Source organism: Dasypus novemcinctus, chromosome 23 (assembly GCF_030445035.2).
Source record: "Dasypus novemcinctus isolate mDasNov1 chromosome 23, mDasNov1.1.hap2, whole genome shotgun sequence".
NCBI lineage: Eukaryota > Metazoa > Chordata > Mammalia > Cingulata > Dasypodidae > Dasypus > Dasypus novemcinctus.
In genome coordinates, this window is record NC_080695.1 from 36292130 (window position 1) to 36313848 (window position 21719).

Below are 21719 nucleotides of genomic sequence, written 5' to 3' on the forward strand. Positions count from 1 at the left end.
TGCAACAAGATGACACAACAAGAGACTTGGGGAGGAAAAAATAGAATGAGACACAACAAAAGCAGGGAGTGGAGATGACTCAAAGGATTAGGCACCTCCCTTCCACATTAGAGGTCCCAGGTTTAGCTCCCCGTGCCTCTTAAAGAAACAAGAAAGATGAATAAACACAGCAAGTGAAAAACAAGGGGGAGGGGAGAAATAAATAAATAAAATAAATCTTTAAAAAAAAAGTTCCATCCATTTCCTTACCACTCTGCTTGCCATTGAATCAATTGGTTTTATAATTTGATGCTTGGCAAATTCTTAGTAACACAGCTATTATAATGTCATGTTTTAGCCCAGCCTATTAAACTGTAGTCTCTATCTGTAGATTCCTGAAATTATCCACAGTAAGAAAATTCTCTGATGAGGAGGGGAACTAAAGACAATGTGGGAGAAATTTTAGTTTAAGATAGCTGATTGAAAATATGTGTTTATTTCTTCTCCCTCATTAAAATCCATTGAAATGTTGGAAATATGTGTGTGTGTATATATACATACATACATATATATATATATAAATATATATATATATTTTTTTAGTAGGTACCGGGGATTGACCCAGGACCTTATACATGGGAAGCAGGTGTTCAACCATTTGAACTGTATCTACTCCCCAGAAATATCTTTTTTTAAATTCTTAGAAGTGAAAAACAATATGGTAACAAGCTATTCAGCAGAAGTCCCATGACTTTTAAGAACTACATCTATAGATAATTAAAGCAAGTGAAATTTTATTCATTCATCCATTACCTAAAGTAGGGCAATAGGCATAAGAAAAATGTAAAACAAGTATATTTATTCTCAGAAAAGACATTATATCCCTTTAAAAAGAGCAGGCTACTAAGAAAAAAAACACAAAGTTTTGGATGTTAAAAAGTATAATGCTGTAACTCATTCAGAAAAGTCTGTAGAAATGAACTAAAACAAATTTCTATATTCTTTAATTTTCCAGGATGTAAGACTCGCCCAGATTTTCAATAAAGTCAGGAGAGCATCCTTCCTCTTTCTCTAACTGTACCCTCCCCCAATCCCCATGAATCTGAATAACTTGTATTGATTTTCACACAGAAAGGCTGCTGCCTTTCTGTATCCTGATATCAAGAGGCCTGTCCTTTCTGGCACCCATAAAGATTCTTTCTGTTAACCCACTTAACTGAGGGCAGTACACACAATATCCAGGGACATTTTCAGTTGTCACTACTTGGGGAGGGGTTGTCATTAACATGTAGTGGATGGAAGCCAGGGATGCTGTATATATTTTAAAATGCAGAACACCCCACCCAACCCCACCCAAGAAAGAATTTTTTTGGACCAAAATGTCAACAGTGCTGAGGTTGAGAAATAGTTAACTCTAAAAAGCCTAGCAGACTCGTGAACAAAACTTTTCCTTTATCTCTCAACATCTCAGACCATAGAAGTTAAAGTCTTGAAAACTGGCAATCTTCTTTATGCTAAACTATCCTAATACTTTACTAGAAAATAGATGAAATCGCTAACATTTCATTGTGGATTATGCATAATTTGCCTTCCGCATGAACTGTACGGTGTGACATCAAGAATGACACTTGGGAAGCAGATTTGGCTCAACAGAGCTTCCGCCTACCACATGGGAGGTCCAGGGTTCAAACCCAGGGCCTCCTGACCCATGTGATGAGCTGGCCCACGTGCAGTGCTGATGCATGCAAGGAGTGCTGTGCCACGCAGGGGTGTCCCCCGTGTAGGGGAGCCCCACGCGCAAGGAGTGCACCCCGCAAGGAGAGCCGACCCGCGCAAAAAAAGCGCAGCCTACCCAGGAGCGGCACTGTACACACATAGAGCTGACACAGCAAGACAATGCAACAAAAAAGAGACACAGATTCCTGGTGCTGCTGACAAGAATCCAAGTGGACACAGAATACACACAGTGAATGGACACAGAGAGCAGAAAACTGAGGAGGGGGAAGAGGAGAGAAATAAATAAAAAATGAAATAAAAAAAAAAAAAGAATGACAGTTGACCCGGGGCAAAAATACCCAGAGCTAGAATAATTGGTATATCTTTTTTTGCCATTCCCCATCTTTCATTGTCAGTTTTTCTGACATTCTTTCTCAAGGAGTCTGGATGCAGCCTCGAAGTACGTCCTTGACCAGGCTGCAGACAGCCAGGAATAATTAAGCAGAGTTGGCATGGGAGGTAAAAGCTATTTGTCTAACAAACTGGTTCACTGAAGATGTCATCTGCCTAAGTTCTCTCTGTTCTCCTCTTCCCCTCCCCATCATGAAGTCTTCTAGAGATGGATTCTTTTTAGCCTTTTTTCTGTCTGAAAATGTGTTTATTTTGCATTCATTTTTAAAAGGATTTATCTCCCCCCCCCCCTTGTTGTTTGTGTTCATTGTCTGCTCTCTGTATCTATTCTTTGTGTGCTTTCTGTGTCTGCTCATCTTCTTTTAGGAAGCACCATGAACTGAACCCAGGACCTCACGTGTGGGAGGAAGGTACCCAATCGCTTGATCCACATCCAGTCCCTCCTTGCTGTGTCTCCTTGTTGTGTCTACAATGCATCAGCTCATTGCACCAGCTCATCGTGCCAGACCTTTGCATCAGCCCTCCGCTCACTGTCTTGCTCGTCCTCTTTAGAAGGCACTGGTAACCAAACCTAGGGCTTCCCTTGTGGGAGGCAGGTACCCAACTGCCTGAGCCAAATCTGCTCCCCTACTTTGCGTTCATTTTTGAGGAATATCTTTTTGGCTCTAGAATCATAAGTTGACAATTGTTCTTTCAGCACTTTAAAGATGACATTCCATTATCTTTTGGTCTTAGTGTTTTTGATAACAAGTTCTTATTGTTGTTCTCTCATATGTAAAGGGTCTCTTTTTCCTTTGCCTGCTTTCAAAATTTTATCTTTATCTTCGGTTTTCAACAGTTTGACTGTGATGTCCTTAGGTGTGTTTGTAATTATCCTGCTTGGGGTTCTTTCAATTTTTTGGAGCTATTGGTTAATATTATCCATTAATTTAGGAAAATTCTCAGCTTTCATCTCTTCAAATCTCTCTTCTGCCCCATGTTCTCTCTCTTTTCCCTTTTCTACTCAAGCAAATACCATGCAACAGGATGGCTTAAACAGTGGGAATTGATTATCTCATGGTTTTGAGGCTAGGCATCATCAAGGTGTTACTTCCTTCCTGAAGGCTAGTGCTCTGGGGCTGGCTGCCCATAATCCTTGGTCCTCAGCTCCTCTGTTAGGTAGCAGTGCACATGGTGGCCTCTCCTGATCTCTTCCCTTCTCTTCCAGATTCCCTTGATAGCCAGCTTCTTGCTTCCTGTGGCTTTCTTCCTGTGTGTCTGAATTTCATTCTGCTTATAAAGGACTGCAGTAATAGGATTAAGACCTATCCTGCTTACGTTGAGCCACACCTTAACTGAAATAATCTCATCAAAATGTCCTACTTATCTCAGATATGACCTTCTACTCATGCCTCTTCTGTTACTTTTACCAGACCTGTGGTTTTTCATTTGGGTTGGTGTATACTCAGGAAACCTGAATCTCTGGACTGTCCATGTGACAGTCAGGCCCTGGGCCTCAGCACACTTGCAGCTCCTACCCTCTGGTTTGTTTGACTTACCCTGGCCAGCTGACAGGGAGGTGAAGAGGTTCAACCACCACACCAGGGAGCCAAGAGTGCCTATATATAGCTCTAAGCAGGAGAATTGCATCCATCATCCATGTGAAATCTAAGCCCCCTCTTGATGTAGAGGGGGACTGGACGTAACCATCCCGGGGTCCACAGGATGGAGGAATAGAGTATGGATGAGAGTGGACTTACTGGTGTTCTGCTGGGGAACTGTTGTGATTAGTAAGGGAAGAAATTGTAGCAGTGATGTGGAGAGAGTGGCCATGGCGGTTGCTGGTGGTAGGGAGAGGGAAGAAGAGATATGGTGTGGGGGCATTTTCAGGATTTGGAGTTGTCCTGGGTGGTGCTGCAGGGACAGATGCTGGACGTTGTGTGTCCTGCCGTTGCCCACTGGGTGGACTGGGGGAGAGTGTGAACTACAATGTGGACCACTGTCCATGTGGTGCAGCGGTGCTCCAGAATGTATTTGCCAGGTACAGTGGATGTGTTGTGGTGATGGAGGAGGTTGCTGATGTGGGAAGGGTGGGGTGGGTGGGATGGGGGTATATGGGGGCCTCATATTTTCTTAGTGTAACATTTAAAAGAAAATAAAGAAGAAAAAAAAAGTCTTACTTATAATGGATTCACACCCACAAGACTGGATTAAGTTTAAGAACATGTTTTTCTGGGGTGTATAGCTTCAAATCACCACAGGAATTAAGTCAGTCTAGTCTGTCATTGCATGAGTCTGGGCTTTGTTGTTGCTTTTGGTACATTCTGTTCAGTACAGGCTTCACATTATCTGGGAGAGGAAAAAAAATTTCCCTTTGGCAGGTCTTGTTTATCTTAGTTCTTCTGTCTTACCCGCAAACTTATAGACCTTATATGCCTACGTCTCCAGGGAAGGAGCTTTTCTTGGTTCTCTTGCCCCTTCCGATAATAGAGGACCATTGCCTGATATTCATTGAAAGGCCCGAGGTCCTGCAAACTTTCTCTATTTTCTTCATTGCCAGCAGACTTCAGCAGGGTCTGCATACCTGTGCCTCTGAGAAGTTTCTCAACTTCTGTCCCTCCCCCAGTAATACATTGCCTTTGTCTCCTACTCAGTATAAGGCCTAGGGGTTCTTTCTTTCCCAGCTGTGTCACCTTTTGTCTGTTTCTTTCATGCTCTTTTCTTGCCTCTGCCCTCCTTGCCTTAATGTATCCTTCTGGTAACCAACATCCATGCTTCCAACTCCAGCTTTTCCAGTAGATCTCAGAATCAGTCACTGGTTTCAGAAAACCTTTCTGATACTCTAGATCTGCAAGTTAGTTAACTTCTCTGTGCCTCAGTTTCCTCACCAGTAACATGGGGATAATGATAATACTTATCCCAGATACTTGCAAAGCACCTGGAACAGTGCCAAGCTCATGGTATGAGTGCACTAAATTTTAGTTTTGGTGATGATGATGATGGCAATGACAACAATGACCATGATGACCTACTACTACTCCCAGAGGGCCCTGTATGTCCCCTGTCAGATCATGCATCACAATGGAGTATAGTTGCTTATTTTCCTCAATAGTCCTTCAGCTGTATTAGAGCAGGGGCCATGTCCCTCTTACTCATGATACCTCATGCAAGGGAACTCAACAGATAACTTGTTGAATGACTCGCCAAATGAAAAGGTTAGTGGCAAAGTGTGTATGGCACCAGCCTGTGGTTGAATTCAGGGAGGGGCTGCTCACTATTGTGAATATCCTTTTGAGAAAAAGCCTGGTTAAAAAAAAATCTGTTTTCTATTTTGAGTCATCTACAGCATTCTTTAATTCATCAAGCAATGGTGTTGGAATTTTCTTTTCTTTGACCTTTAGAAAAGGGCAAGCGAAGATTTATGGAGTTCCCCACCTAGAATCTGTCATCCCTCAAAAGCAGCCTCACCCTATTTTCCAGGTGAATATTTTTTCCCTTCATTTTATGTACCATGCGGTATTAGTCAAAGGGGTGCTGATGCAAAGTACCAGAAATCTGTTGGCTTTTATAAGGGGTGTTTATTTGGGGTAAAAGCTTACAATTACAAGGCCCTAAAGAGTGCAACCAAGGTACCATAAGAGGTACTTCCTCACTGAAGTCTGTTGCAATGTGTTGAAGCAAGATAGCAGGGATGTCTGTGAGAGTTCAGCCTTCTCTCTCTTAAAACTCCGTGGGCCCAGCTTCTTCCAATCTCAGCTGTAGGCTGAAGGGTTCATTTCTTTGTGGGCCTTTTTAGCTGCTCAGAGCTCTGTCTCTTCAGCTGCAAACTATAAGGCAAATGGCTCATCTCTCTCAAGGCCCCAGACTTGTCTCTGGCTTGTCTATGGCGCTCTCTGTATTTCCATGTATTGTCTTCTGTGTTCTCCTTGAGTGAGTATCCACTTATATAGCCCACCAAGGGGACAGAGACTCAACCCTATACTCCCTAATGACGTGGTCGAATCAAAGCCCTAATCCTTATATAATTAAGTAAACAAAATCTTTGAATTTAATACAATCAAAGGGTATCATGCCCAGAGGAACAGACCAATTTACAACCATAATCCTTATCTTTTTTTGGAATTCATACTTAATATCAAACTGCTACACATGCTAACCATAGAATTTTCTGGGCTACATCTGAGATGTGTATTAGAGGGGCCTCAGTTGTCCAAATTCTCAGCACTATAAGCCTTTTAAAAATATCTGTCATTTATTATTTATGAGGATGCTTGCCTGCATCACAAAGCACAGTTTTGAATGTTTCCAAATGTTCTCTCATTTTCTGTTTTATTGTAGTCTCTTAAAAGTCATGTGAGATTGTCAATGCAGATATAAGTATATTGAGGTAGAGAAAGGTTGAGGGACATATTTGTAGATAATATAGTTTGTTTGTGGAAGAGCTAAGGCAAGGATCTAGCTTGAAAATTAAGAGAAACAACTTTGTTCAATGACCTTGAGAGTGTGCTTTCTGAAGATTCAAAGACTTTGGTTTACACTATGTAATTTACTTAATGGGTTTCTGTTTCAATTTCTACAATTTTATGAAATAGGGATAATTGTCCTATAAAGGTACATGTAATACTATAAAATGAAAAATATATGTGATTTTTAAAAAAGAATGCACAAATGGCAAGCATTACTGTTTTTCAATTTAATATTGGAATTTAATGTTACAATGATTATAAGCACCTTTGATTAAGTATGTTATGATTCATGAGGTACAGTTTCTGTGTTTGAGTTACTTCTTCACCAGAGAAAGTTGCATATTTTATAAATTTTCCTTTTACTTTTGGGAGTATTTTTCAAGTTGATAGTTTATATTCTGTGATTCTGCTATACTATTTGTCTTCAGAGAGCTGCATGTCAGTGACCAGGATTGGATGTTTGGGGCTCTGTGTCTATGTTCTCATCTCTGCTCTTTTTTTTTTAAAAGATTTATTTATTTTATTTTATTTCTCCCCCTCCTCCCCACCCCAGTTGTCTGTTCTCTGTGTCTGTTTGCTGCATGTTCTTCTTTGTCCACTTCTGTTGCCAGCGGCACAGGAATCTGTGTTTTGTTTTTGTTGCATCATCTTGTTGTGTCAGCTCTCCATGTGTGCAGTGCCATTCCTGGGCAGGCTGAACTTTCTTTCGCACTGGATGACTCTCCTTATGGGGTGCACTCCTTGTGCGTGGGGCTCCCCTACATGGGGGACACCCCTGCGTGGCAGGGTACTCCTTGCATGCATCAGCACTGCGCGTGGGCCAGCTCCACGTGGGTCAAGGAGGCCCAGGGTTTGAACCGCGGACCTCTCATGTGGTAGACAGACACCCTAACTACTGGGCCAAGTCCACTTCCCTCATCTCTGCTCTTGATAGCTGCAGAGGTCCTTCAGTTTTCTTCTGACTTCCATCCAATCAATCCTGCACTCTACTGTCAGAGTTTTCATTTAAAAACCTAAACCTGATATTCCCTCCAGTGTTGAGAAACCATCAGTGGCTCCCAATGCCCCCTAATTCCTTAGCAGGCAAAACCTGTCTTTTTGACTAACCTTCATCCATCCATCACTCAGTCTTCTCTTCCTGAGTGAGTACAGACTCCTCCCCAAATCCCCTCTCCCATACTCTTTGATTGTCCTGTCTTGTGTGAAGTCTGCTTGGACTGCCTCTCTGTAAAGCCTTTTCTGGCCACACAGTCAATTACTCTTCCATTTGTGTTCCCATCATGCTTTATGGAAAGGTTCATTGTTTACATTTCTGTCTCTCCCATTAGCTTCTCAAGGATGAAAACTGCATCTCATTTCCCTCCTTTTTTTCCTTGCCCTATTCTTGAGATTTAGTGAGAGCTCCATAAGTACTGAAGGAACGAATGAAGAGCTAAACACCTTGTAGCAAGTACTTCCTAAGATGGTTGTAGGGATAGGTTTAGATTTAGAGAATTGTTTTAGTCCTTTTAAGAATGCATACCTGAGAACTGCTGGCACAGACATTTTTTGCAACCTCGTTGCATGAAGCCTAAGACATTGATCCTTTGATGAAGGGTTTTGCTAACTCACCACCTATTCTGTCCCTGAGTTTCTGATTATTGTGTGTGTCTTTTATTCTCTTTGGTGGCCCCCATCCCACGCAGTGTTATCACAATCAACCCTTTGTTTTAACTGAACAGCCTGCCCAGTTCCTGCTGTAAGTTAGATATAGCTTCTTGTCTTCGTGTGGTCTGGGCTCAACAGTAACTTCTTCCAGAGAGAAGCTAGAACAGCCCGATAACTGCAGAAAGGTCATTCTTAGATAAGACTTAGGGCTTGAGATTTATCTGAAGATTGCTCTTATATGGTTTTTAGTGGCTTATGTGATTCTTAGAATAGCTTATGTTCCCTGAGCCCTCACTAGCTGCCAAGGACCACATAAAAGAAGGTAGATGAGATAGAGTTTTTAAACAACCACTATGGCGATGGTATTATTATTCCTCATTTTATGGTTACAATGATTATCATTTTACAGTTGAGGAAAGGGAGATTTACACAGCTGCAGCTTATTAACTGACAGTACTGGGATTCAAAACGAGGTCTGACTCCAGAGCCCTACCTTTTAGCTCTTACCATATACACTGTCCTTACCCTTTGCTTAAAGTGCAACTTAGTTTCTGGCACCCATCAGTTTTTTGTTTTTTTTTTTTAAAGATTTATTTTTATTTAATTCCCCCCCGCCCTCCCCCCCACTATTGTCTGCTCTCTGTGTCCATTCTCTGTGTGTTCTTCTGTGTCTGCTTGCATTCTTGTCAGGCAACACTGGGAATCTGTGCCTCTTTTTGTTGCGTCATCTTGCTGCATCAGCTCTCCATGTGTGCAGCACCACTCCTGGGCAGGCTGCACTTTTTTTCACACAGGGCGGCTCTCCTTGTGGGGCACAGTCCTTGTGCGTGGGGCTCCCCTATGTGGGGGCACCTGTATGTGGCAGGGTACTCCTTGCGTGTGGCAGCACTGCACGTGGGCCAGCTCACCACACGGGCCAGGAGACCCTGGGTATTGAACCTGGGACCTCCCTTGTAGTAGGCAAATGCTCTATCAATTGAGCCACATCTGCTTCCCCACCCATCAGTTTTTTATCCCTTAGCTAATTTAATTTTCTCTGTGAACACAGGAAAGTAAATCCAGTTGTGAATCATCAATATCAGACCTCATTATAGGCAGTCCTGCCTGAGAAAGAGTGCATTTATGGCCTAATGTCTAGAAACTCTTCAGATGCCTTTGCTTCTTCCAACTTGTGCTGCTGGAGCCCTTTTTACCCTGTCCTGGTAGTTACTCTGCTGCTCACCAGCTCCAGTACTCTGAACCTTCTAACTGTGTTTCTCAATCCTGGCTGTACTTTAGAATCACCTAAAGAGCTTTCTAAAAAATACCCAAGCCTCATCCCCTAGGAATTCTGATTTAATCATTCCAGATTCTTGGGGTCTAAGTATCAGTATTTTTTTTTCACCCTGGCCTCTGCACTTTTTTATTTTATTTTTGTTAGAGAAATTGTAGGTTTACAGACTAATCATGCATAAAATACAGGATTCCCATATGCTACCCTATAACCTTATTATTAACAGTTGCATTGTTATGGAACATTTGTTACCATTGGTGAAAACGCACTTTTATAATTGTACTACTATTAACAACTTATTGTTAAAGGTACACTTTAAATGCCATAGAATTCACCAAGTTTAGGTGTATGGCAGTGATTTTTAGTAAACTTATGGGGTTGTGTAACTATCACATAATCCAATTTTAGAACATTTTCATCACCCCAATAAGATCCCTCATATCCCTTTATAGTAAATCTTCATTCCCACCCTTACCCCCAATTTTCATCTTAATAGATTTGCCTTTTCATGTAAATGGAATCATCTGTATTATTCATAAAGCACCCAGGATTGTAATATGCTGCCATGATTAAGAACCACTCTTAAGAACCACTATTACCTCCTAGATTTTTAAAAAATCACCATTCCCTGGATTCAGAGTGGCTCAGAAAAATCAATAGGCCCCTGCTAGGGCTGTATTTTAGATAAGCTGTGAGCTAAATAGATCTTTGTAAGCTGGACTGAGAATCATTTATAACCTGCTTTCTATGGGAAGATGCTTTTCAAAGTCCAAATTTGCTGACTTAAGAAGAAACATTTGGAAGAAAGCCTGCACAACCTGTCTTAAGGTGCGGAGTGCCTCTGCTTGGAGCCCTGAGTCAGACAAGGTGTGGGAGAGTGGAGACCAAGACTCTGTGGCCTTGCCTCTGGCGTTTTCACTTTAGATGTTTTGTGTGACTTTTAGCTTGCCCTGGCCTCTTGCTTTGCTGCGGCAGTGAAATGGGTCCCCGTCCTATGCTTTTTCCCCAGGTAGGTCTTAGCTCCTTGTTATTTGTTGCTTTGTGGTATTTTGTGAAATATTTCTCACGTATTTTTACCTGCTTAAATAAATGTTGAAGTCTCAAACTCAGATGCCTCCAGTTCCAAGTGGATAACATAAAGGAGGAGAGCAGGCTGGGAGAATGAAGGACTTGGAAACCACCTGAGAGACGGTCGAAGGGAGACACAATGTGTGGTAGTGGCGGTGAAGTTAGCGGTAAAGTCTTCCAACTTTGGCTCAGCAGGAATTGTTTTTGGAGCTCTTCGATTTAGGCTATGTGGTTAGAGCAAAGATAGCAAATAGATAACATTTCATGTGCCAGAAGGAGAAAAATGCCAACTGAATAAAAAAAAACTGTGTGGATAAGCTGAAATGTAGAGGAAAATGATAAAACTCTTCTCCATGAAAAAAATAATTCATTTTAGTCGTTGGTTGGGATTTATATAAATATTATGGAAATTCAGTTAATATTTTGAAAGAGTAAAAAAAAACAATTATGTATGGGAAACTGAATAGGTGGGCAAAATTCTATCATTTGGAGAACTAATGCAGAGTATAGAACTGTTAGACATATTTCCCCATACTGTTACCAAAATATTTTCTGTTTGTCACCTCCCCTCTACCCCTGATAAACATCCTTTTTCTTTTCAGTGTTATAAGTGGGGACTTTTTTTTTCTTTTCCAGTACCATCCTTTTGGAGTTCTGTAAACTCCATTTTTAGACATTGTAAACTACTTTGTGGTGTGTATAACAAATTGTCTCATTTTAAAAGTGTCAGTGGGTCCTTTTTTTTAAAATTCCAATTAAGCAGATTTCAGATTTCTTCCCAAAAATTTAAGAAGACGGCTAATCTAATGAGATAAAACAGAAAAAAACTTACTAAGCAGTCCTCCAAGGAAATATGAAATCAACTTATTGTGTACATACTCAGCACAAAAGGCTCAAGTGGATTTTGTAGACTCTTGTTACAGGAGATGACGATGTTGTACAGTCTGTTTTTCAGCAGAATGAAATACACTACTTAGCAGTGTGTCTAGTCACTATAATCACACTGTGAATACAAATTACGTTGCATGCAGTAACTGTTTATTTTGTTGGCCTATATGTGGTAGATTCTTTGGTGGATTAGTTGTATTTTACCTTACTCATCAAAGATCCATTTAGATATTTTCAGGTAACCACAATTATTAAAACTCTCTGCCTGCCCCATTTCTTCTTTTTCATTTTAATTGACATATCAAAGTGAATTTGTGAATAAAAAGTCAATAGAACTATGATCTTTTGTGTGAAACTGTAAACCAAAAAACAACAGCACTCTGATCTTGGGGTAGTGTTGGTATTGGCACAAGAATCACACATTTGCCATCCCTGGTTAGAGTGCAGGGAGTGCTGGAAAGATGAGCACTGCTCTCAAGACCCAGGATGGCCAAAAGGATTGAAAAGGATCAATCTAGTGAAGTCTTGAAAGACCAATCCATCTCTACCTCTGCAGGGCAAGTTGGTGAAGTAGAGAAATCTTTCCTCAAAGTAGGAAGAATCTGGATTTTGGAAGTGATTTAAAAGAATTGGAGTTCCATGGGAAAACTTAACTTGTAAGTAGAGCAGGGGTCGACAACCTGTTACTACAGGCCAAGTACAGCTGCTACAGGCTCAGAATAGTTTTGCATTTTTTAACGGTTGGAAAAAAGTCAAAAGAATAGTATCTTGTACATGAAAATGATGTGAAATTCAAATTTCAGTATCCATAAATAAAGTTTTATTGGAACACAGCCACATTTGTTCCTTTACATGTTGTCTATGGCTGCTTTTGCTCTGTGGTGGCAAAACTGAGTGTATTGTAACAGAGACAAAGCCTAAATTATTTTTATTTTGTCCTTTCCAGAAAAGATTTGCTGACCCCTGGCATAGAAAATGGTGTTTATATCTTTTCCTGAAAAGTATTTATAAGTAGAAATTAGATGGGAAAAAAAATTATAGTTCAGTATTTTGGAGGAGGTGGGTGCATGGAGGAGAGATACAAAGTTTAAGTGTGAAATTTGTTTTCTCTCCATCACCAGCATTGGGCTGTGCTTCCACTTTCGACTATATTATCTAAGAAGATTTTGCTGCTTCTTGAATCACGGTGTAGATTTGGGGGCAATTAACCAGAATCTATGAATAGGTTAGGTTACATGGCAAAGGAAGTTAAGATTGGAGGTGGAATTAAGCTTGCTAATCAGCCAAAGGGGAGATTATCCTGTATTATTCAGGTGAGCCCAGTGTAATCACTTCCTTCAAAATGGAAGGAGGACGTAGAGAATCAGAGGATGATGTGACAATGGAAGAAAGGGAAGAGAGATACAACATTGTTAGCTTTGAAGATACAGGAAAGGGAGCAACGAGTGGCCTCTAGAAACTGGAAAAAGTAAGAAATGGATTTTTCCCTACGTGTCCAGAAAAGAAGGCACCCCTGCTGATACCTTGATTTTAGCTTAGGGAGACTCATTTTGGAATTCTGACCTCGAGAAATGTAAGATAATAAATTTGTGGCGGTGGACTTGGCCCAGTGGTTAGGGCGTCCGTCTACCACATGGGAGGTCTGCGGTTCAAACCCCGGGCCTCCTTGACCCGTGTGGAGCTGGCCCATGTGCAGTGCTGATGCGCTCAAGGAGTGCCCTGCCACACAGGGGTGTCCCCCGCGTAGGGGAACCCCATGCGCAAGGAGTGTGCCCCATAAGGAGAGCTGCCCAGCACGAAAGAAAGTGCAGCCTGCCCAGGAATGGCACCGCCCACACAGAGAGCAGACACAACAAGATGACACACAAAAAGAAACACGGATTCCCGTGCCGGCGACAACAACAGAAGCGGACATAGAAGACGCAGCAAATAGACACAGAGAACTGACAACCGGGGTCGGGGGGAAGGGGAGAGAAATAAATAAATAAATAAATCTTAAAAATAATAAAAATAATAAAAATAAATAAATTAAAAAAAAATAGATTTGTGTTGTTTAAGCCACTAAATTTGTGGTAATTGGTTATAGCAGCAATAGGAAACTAATACTGCTAGAATAATTCTTTATTTTTTTGTGCATTTAGGAGGTTTTGTAGCATTCCTGAGTTCTCCCCCTCAGATGCTAGTAACAACTTTCGGTAACCTCCCATGTGACAATCAAAAATGTTTCCAGGCATTGCCAGAAGTCCCTGGGAGTGGGGAGGTTAAGGTTGGGGGGTCGGAGTGGGGACAGCAATCACCTCAGGTTGAGAACCACTAGTTTAAATGTAGAGAAAATTCAGGAAGGATATATTCAAAATTGGTAGCGGTGGTTGCCTCTGGGATATAAGATTGGATATGTAGAGGGAAGGCTTTCACTTGCTTTTTAATATAAAATTTTAAAAACTGGTAATATGAATGGTTTTACTCTTTTGTGGTGTTTCAGTATTTAAAAAAGATCAAGGGAAGCAGACTTGGCCCAGCGGTTAGGGTGTTCATCTACCACATGGGAGGTGCGTGGTTCAAACCCCAGGCCTCCTTGACCCGTGTGAAGCTGGCCCACGCACAGTGCTGATGAGCGCGAGGAGTGCCGCCCCATGCAGGGGTGTCCCCCACGTAGGGGAGCCCCACGCGCAAGAAGTGCGCCCCATAAGGAGAGCCGCCCAGCGCGAAAGAAAGTGCAGCCTGCCCAGGAATGGCGCCGCCCACACAGAGAGATGACACAACAAGATGACGCAGCAAAAAGAAACACAGATTCCCCTACCGCTGACAACAACAGAAGCGGACAAAGACGACGCAGCAAATAGACACAGAGAACAGACAACCGGATTGGGGGAGGGGAAGGGGAGAGAAATAAATATAAATAAATAAATCTTTAAAAAAATTTAAAAAAAATGAAAAAATAAAAATGATCAAAAGGCTATATCATTTTGGTTTTGTTCATTGCTGATTTTACTGCAGCAGGCAACTCCACACATATATGACTGTTCTTCTATATATTTTTAAATTTTTTTGTAACCTCTTGAAATCTAGAAATTTCTTCTTTAAACTTTTTCTTTTTGTGAAAACAATTTTTTTTTCACTCATTCATTCAGTGTATATTAACTGAGCATCCACTGTGTGGCAAGCTGGTGCTGGGGGAGGCATGACATCTAAGATAAACATGTTCTCTGACCCCATGGAGCTCACCATCCTGCAGGAACAAGGTCAGTGATGCTTAGTGCTTGGAAGAACATAGTATGCATTGTTGGTGTGGACTTGACCATTTATCTCCCTGGCTCAGAAGCCCATTCACTCATAATATAGGTTTTATGAAGATGTATGAATGCAGTGGTCCGTGTCCTAGGAAACAAAATGGTGGTCCACTATAGTGGTGGTTGGCTTTTGAGTGTATAGGTAGCAATAACTCCTCCAGAAATCCATGACTAGAGATGAAAATTGTCACACGAATTGGAAATTTTACTTTGACCTGTCTCCTAGTTTAAGCATTTGTTGAGCATTTCCAGATGGGAACATTTCTTTTTTCTGCTCTCCCAGTAAGTAGGCTGAGTGAAACATCCTGTCAACCACAACTGAAATGTTGGACATTACCCCACTAGTCTAGGGAAAAGGTGAACATATCAAGCTTGCACAGTACCTTTGCTTTTAGGCTCTGGGAATTTTGAGGAGAAAATTTTGTGCTTTACAAACGTGACAAATATAATAAAAATCTTGCCTAAGTAAACCTCCTCTGAATGACTAGTGAAATTGCAGAGTGGCTTGCATAGGAAAAAACAAACCCCAGAGTAAAATGGTGAGCTGGACGTTCCTTCCTGCTTCATATTGTTTTTCCAGTTACAGACAGGAAACATTCAAGTGTGTTTTCAAGCTCAAAACATTGGACGCAAAAAAGACTGACAAAGCAGAAAAGCCTATGTGCAAAAAGTTTAGATCTGTGCAATAAAATGTCTGGTTTAAGACAATCCAATTTAGCAAGTATTTTTATTATTGTAATTTTTTATCTTTAGGTGCTTTGAAAATTCTCTTGGCTCTGTTTGCTTTCTTAGTGAAGTTTTTAAAAAACTTAATGGAAACAAGACAGTTGCTATGGTTAAAATGTAAATGCCTTATCGAAAGGGCACTTTGGCCAGTATTCTGAATAATGATGGACTTTTCTTTGGTAAAATTCCACTTCTCTGATAAAGATAAACCATCTAAAATCATTCAGCAAAGGAGGAGCTGACCCTTGGGCCAGTCACAGTGATGAGGGAGGCAAGGTTGTTTGGACCACATTTTGGTGAGTGGGTAAAACAGCCATGGTTCCCTAAAAATAAAAGTGGGGATAGATATAGGCCAGTGGGGAATTTCTGAGTGAGGGAGCCACCCTAGTTTGCATGTTTCATTCTGCAGTCATAATTTGTCATTTGAAAGTGATCTTTTCTTGTGGTGTGATTGTAGCTCAGTGGTTGAGTGCCTGTTTCCCATGTGTAAGGACCCAGGTTCAATCCTCAGTACCTCCTAAAAAAAAATTAAATGGAAAGTAATCTTTTCTGATTACAGATTATTTTTAATGAACCCCAGTATTTGGTTAAATTGATACATTGGATATTTTCTAAAATATAGATTTTCTACAATTAATTTTATCAATATAATGTATAAAGTGCCCACAAAGGCAGGAAAAAGTGCATAAACTTATATTTTTTTCCAAGATTTATTTTTATTTATTTCTCTCCCCTTCCCCCTCCCCCCAGTTGTCTGTTCTCTGTGTCTATTTGCTGCGTGTTCTTTTTTGTCCGCTTCTGTTGTTGTCAGCGGCACGGGAATCTGTCTCTTTTTTAGTTGCATCATCTTGTTGTGTCAGCTCTCCGTGTGTGTGGCACTATTCCTGGGCAGGCTGCACTTTCTTTTGCGCTGGGTGGCTCTCCTTACAGGGCGCACTCCTTGCGCGTGGGGCTCCCCTACATGGGGGACACCCCTGCGTGGCACGGAACTCCTTGTGCGCATCAGCACTGCACTGGGCCAGCTCCACACGGGTCAAGGAGGCCTGGGGTTTGAACCGCGGACCTCCCATGTGGTAGACCGACACCCTAACCACTGGGCCAAGTCCGCCGCCCATAAACTTATTTTTAAACAGTATGTCATTTATGTCTTCATAAAATATGCTTAGTGTATCTCTCAGCCTCCAGCTACCTTTTCAGACAAAGTACCTCTAAATTTAAAACAAAGGATCCAGTTATTAGTTTGCAAAAAAAAAGGACAATAAGTATGCTTATTTTCCTTGTATTTGAGATGGGCTGAGATATGTGTTATGTTGTACTTTTTAAAAGATTGACAATTGGACTCATTGCTTTGAATTTAAAGTACTTTATCTGAAAACGTACCAAGCTTAAAAATATAACTAAACAAATTAAAAAGTCAAGTAATAGTAAAACGCTTATCACAAAATAGGGATTCTCTTTCTACTCTTTCAGAGATTCTCCCACTCCAGAGGCAACTACTTTCAAATTTTGCTTTTTTTCTGGCATTTACTTATATCCATATTTATAAATAATATGTGAAAACTGCTGTCCTTTGAGTTGTCAATTTTAGGTATTATCTGTTCACTTCCTATTATGATAGGTGAGGATTTGGGGCTTTTGTAAAACCTTCCTAGCTCTTCTCCATCCTTCCAACACAGTTATATTATCATTTTGGGGTGTATTATCATTTGATACTTACATTATATATATTTTTTGAGGTACCAGGGGCCAGGGATTGAACCCGTTGCCTTGTATGTCGGAAGCCCCTCAACTCATGAGTCACATCGGCTTCCCTGCATTGGTTTTATCATTTGTTTTGCTTGTTGTTTGTTTTTGTTTTTTTTAGGAAGCACGGGGAACCAAACCTGGGACTTCCCGTGTGGGAGGTGGGCGCTCAACTGCTTGAGCCACATCCGCTCCCCTGATATTTACATTATTATGTCCAATTATTTGCAGCTGAGCATTGTAGTTACTATGATTATCTTTTCAACCAACTTTTTTATTTTCCTTAAGTTACTACTTATTTTCTTTATGGCCATTGTAGGAGGACTATGCAGATAAATGCTTAACGACTGGCTCTCAGAAAAAAAAAAGCCCAGATTGTGTCGTTTGTATTTCAAGTTACCAATGTAAGGTCATGGAACAAGGAATTGGAAAAGATGCCCATAATTGGCTCTCATGAGCTGACTCCAACACACCACTGATCAGTTACTAATTCTGTTACTGTAGCACTTACTAACCCATGTTGGGGTTTTGAAACAAGTTTTCCTGTTCTGTTTATTTATTTTTTTAATGTTTCCTAAGAGGACATATTTATTCTGATTCTCAGGTTGACCCTCTTCTTTCAAGTTCTGACTATTTTAATAGGTCCTGAGACTTTTCTTTGTTCACTTATACTTAAAGAAAAAGGTCTGCATTTGGGGGGATTTCAGAGTTGAATGGGTTCTATCAGGAGTGAACAGGTACCCATCCTCATGTTTGGTCCTAGACAGAAGAGAAAAGACAGAAGTTACTCAATCCAATGGTGGTATCTTACTAGAGGAGGGGTGTGGCTATTGGTGAGAGGCATGGAGGTTGCTGTTGGTGAAGCTATGACAGGCACATTCCTGTGGCACTTACTGTTCGGGTTTCTTTTTGAGGCCGGTTGCTTGGCCTCACAGTCAGCTGGGGCCTGCTCCACTTCTCTAACTGGCATGACTTCCCATGTTTGGCACTTCAGCAATTCCCACCACCATGCATGCCAAGTGAGGGCTGGGATGGCACATTTTGGCCTAATGCTTATGGACCATGTTCAGAGGGTTGAGAGTTGGCTTCCTCTGGGGTTTCTTCTGGAGCCTTGACCTTGGCTTCAGGCTCTGCTCCTCTGGACCTGGGAAGTACTTGAGTCAGTCAGGGTTCCAGTTTTCTGCAAAAACCAGCGAGTGAGCCACTCAAAGAGGTATCTCCGAGTTAACTGGGACTCTGCTTTGATGACCAGCATTGGAATCCTCTGTGGCAATGCCCCTGCTTTATTTAATAAGCCATTGTCCTGAGCATAGGTTAGAGATGTGCACCATGGTATTTCCTGCTCTCACCCACAACCAACGCTGCTCCAAGCTTAGCAGCCTGTTGAGGTCATGGTAGGGGGTCCCATCCACATCTTCTGGCCGAACCAGCTTTTCCTTCTTTTGCTTTCATGGTCATGATTATGCAGCTTTCCACTCTGCATCATAGCTTATGAAAAGGCTTCAAAAATATTGATTCATTGATTCACTGATGTCCTTTCCCACATATTGTTAAGGGCTGAAACAGACTTTTCCTTTAAAAAGAAAAGGGAAAACTATATATCCTATATTTCTAAAAGGATAGGTAAAAAATGTAACATGGAGAAACTGAATAGTATTGTAACACCATATGTGGAATATGAATATGGGTCAAATTGCATATATAAAATCCTTTTTCTTTGAAACTAAATATAGATATGTTAATACTACAAGATGTTAATATCAGATAAAAAATATGCTAAGTGAAGGAAACCAGGCACAAAGTATTAATACTATATATTATGTGATTCCATTTATATAAAATATAAATATAAGTCAATTAATAAAAATTAAATTATATAGGTGGTTATGTAGAGCTGGGGAAGGATTTCTAGGGGGTATGGAGTTTTTCTTTTTGGAATAATAAAATTGTTCTAAAGTTTTTTGTGGTGATGAATGCACAATATTGTGATTATGCTAAAAGCCATTAATTATACACATTGGATAGATTGTATGGTATGTTAATATATCTCAATAAAACCGCTTAATAAAACAAAATCCTTGTTCATTTTGATGGAAATTTGATAGGGAAGTTAAATGACTTGGCTCACATCACTATTCAAACCAGAAGTAAAAAAAAATGTCAGGTTTTTTTCCCTAAAAGTCCCTGCTATATTTTGAAAAACTATTTTTAAGTTCAGGCAAGGCAGGTTCTATTCGTTCCTAGAAAGAAACTTGATTAAAAAAAAAATTTACAAGCACGCTCCCTTTCCCCCTCCAGTATCCTCGAAACTACTTTTTATCTATGAGATTTTTAAATTTCTAGCCATCTCTTATAAATGAAATACATATATGTATGTCCTTGTGTACCTTGCTTATTTCACTGAGCATAGTGTTTTCAACATTCTTCCATGTTGCATCATGTCTTATAACTTCATTCTTGTTTACGGCCAAGTAATATTCCATTGTATGTATATACCACATTTTGTTTATCCATTCATTTGTTGATGAACACTTGGATTGTTTCCACCTTTTGACTATTGTGAATAATGCTGCTATAAACATTGGTGTACAGGTATCTGTTTAAGGTCCTGTTTTCATTTTCTTTGGGTATATATCTAAAGTGGAATTGCTGAGTCATATGGTAAAAATGGCAATTTTTAATAATCCTGGGTATTATGTATGGCAATATCACAGCCCCTTCAGCAGAGAAAACCCTTCTTTAAAAATTATTTAATCCTTTTCTGCTGATTTCTGGCCATAATGTTAATCTTCTGGGAAGGTTGGTGAAGTTTTTTAATAGTGGTTCTAAAGCAAAGAAAGGGGGAAAGTTGTAAAGATACTTTGTTTTCTTTTAAGATGGGGAGAAATCTGAAGGAGGGAATGCTCAATTATTGTGTGTGATGGTCCAGACTTGTATCATTGCATAATGTTTCTGGACTTGTGACCAATTTGATTCAATAGACTATTAAACGAAGAATTGCTTATTTTAAGAACTGAAGTTTCAGCCTCTCTAGAGCAGTCTTTTCTGAAAGTGTGGTTTGTGGAACTCCTATAGTGGAATTATGAGCTGGGAAGGGCTTGTTAAAAATTCAGAATCTCACTCCAAACCTATTGAATTAGAATCTCTAGGGGGCAAGGCCTGGGAATTGGCATTTTAAATCAGAGCAAACACCCCAACCCTCTCACCCCACCCCCTCGTGATTTTATGCACATTCAAGTGTGAGAACCACAGCTCTAGATATTTTTTTGTTTGTGTTTGCAAACTTTTGTTTATTTGTTTTTCTTTGGTTTTGCTTAAGTTGCCCTTTGATGTAAAACTTGGTGAAATGTTCCCCCTTGTTGCCATTCATTTCTGTCTGTTGTCCTTTTAATTCCAGTGTAATCATTATTAAATTTCATGAATTACTTTTCATTCCTGGATTAGTAACAATGAATTTTTAATTTCTCCCACAGAGCTGAGAAAACAGAAGTCCTCAGTGAAGATCTGTTACAGGTAACAAAATATAACCTTTTGAAAAGTCCTCTGTTTAAAGCCATGTAAAGAAGAAACCCCCATAGGTGAGACTCGAAGCTTATACTCCTTACCTGAAAGAATGAAGTTGTGAGCATAGTTTTAAGTCAGAAAGAAAAGCAGTTGAGTTGCACATTAATCAAAAGGGGATCTGAAACTTTGGTGTCATGTTATGTAGTTCACATGGGGCTAGTCCTGCTTCCAAGTGCCAGGTGTTGGGGTAGCGTGGAGGGAGGGGCCAGTCCAGGCTGGCCAGTGCACTGGCCCCGGGGCTTGGTCACGGTCCCTGGATAACCTGAGAAACTCTAATCCACGGCTGTTTTGATGCCCTTGATGGGACAGACTCTGCCAGCTGCAGCAGAGACCCCCCTGACCCCATCCTAGTGCTGTGATTTTGCTTGTTCCCTAAGGTTTGACTGTGGGCTGAGTTAAATCCTGAGGAGCTTAGAGTCTCAGTGACAGTGGCTTAATGTTTATTGGAAAGACAACTGTGTACTGAGTGCGGAGCAGGCCATAGGGTAGCTTCAAGTTATCAGCCCAACTTTCCTTCTTCCAGTAGGAGCATTTCCTGCCAGGGAACCCCAGCCAGGGCTACCTGACAACCACTCCAGGCTGTTTCTCAACAGGTTTCCTAACTTTGGAACTGGGTGTTTGTGCACATTGTTTTGCCCAACCCTACCTCCACCCCCACCAGAATACTTAGGGAAGTATTCCCTAAGTACAGAAGTTTCTAGTATTCCTTGCCTGTTTTCCTTGCTTTTCTCTTGTATAACCTAGAGCTGGTCTACTCAAGTGTGTACCCAAAGAACATAGATCTGTTCCCAGGTGACTTTCTGTCTCTTCTTTTATAGAAAAACTGAAATAACTTAGAAAAATTCTGCTTCCACCACATCATGTTAAAACAACCTTCAAAATTATGACAACCATCTGCTGGTGAAATATTTCAACAGGGATTCTTTCTGTTGTTTGTTTGGGGTTTTTAAATTTTGTTTTGTTTTTTAG

At 40.6% G+C, this 21719-nt stretch overlaps 1 protein-coding gene across 15 annotated transcripts in view; it reads left to right on the forward strand.

The window, feature by feature from the left end:
• ARHGAP17 (Rho GTPase activating protein 17) overlaps window positions 1–21719 on the forward strand; it is a 106804-nt gene that overhangs the window by 20455 nt on the left and 64630 nt on the right. For 12 of the 15 annotated variants that reach the window (XR_011647196.1, XR_011647197.1, XR_011647198.1 and 9 more), the window contains exon 2: window positions 20660–20699. Coding sequence is in view for 9 of the 15 variants with exons in the window: in XM_058286247.2 (XP_058142230.1) it covers window positions 20660–20699 (40 nt within the window). In the remaining 6 variants the exon portion in view is untranslated. Of the gene's footprint in view, window positions 1–5486; window positions 5566–20659; window positions 20700–21719 lie in introns of all 15 variants that reach the window. The other 3 variants (XR_011647199.1, XM_071211235.1, XM_071211239.1) reach the window with 1 other exon arrangement.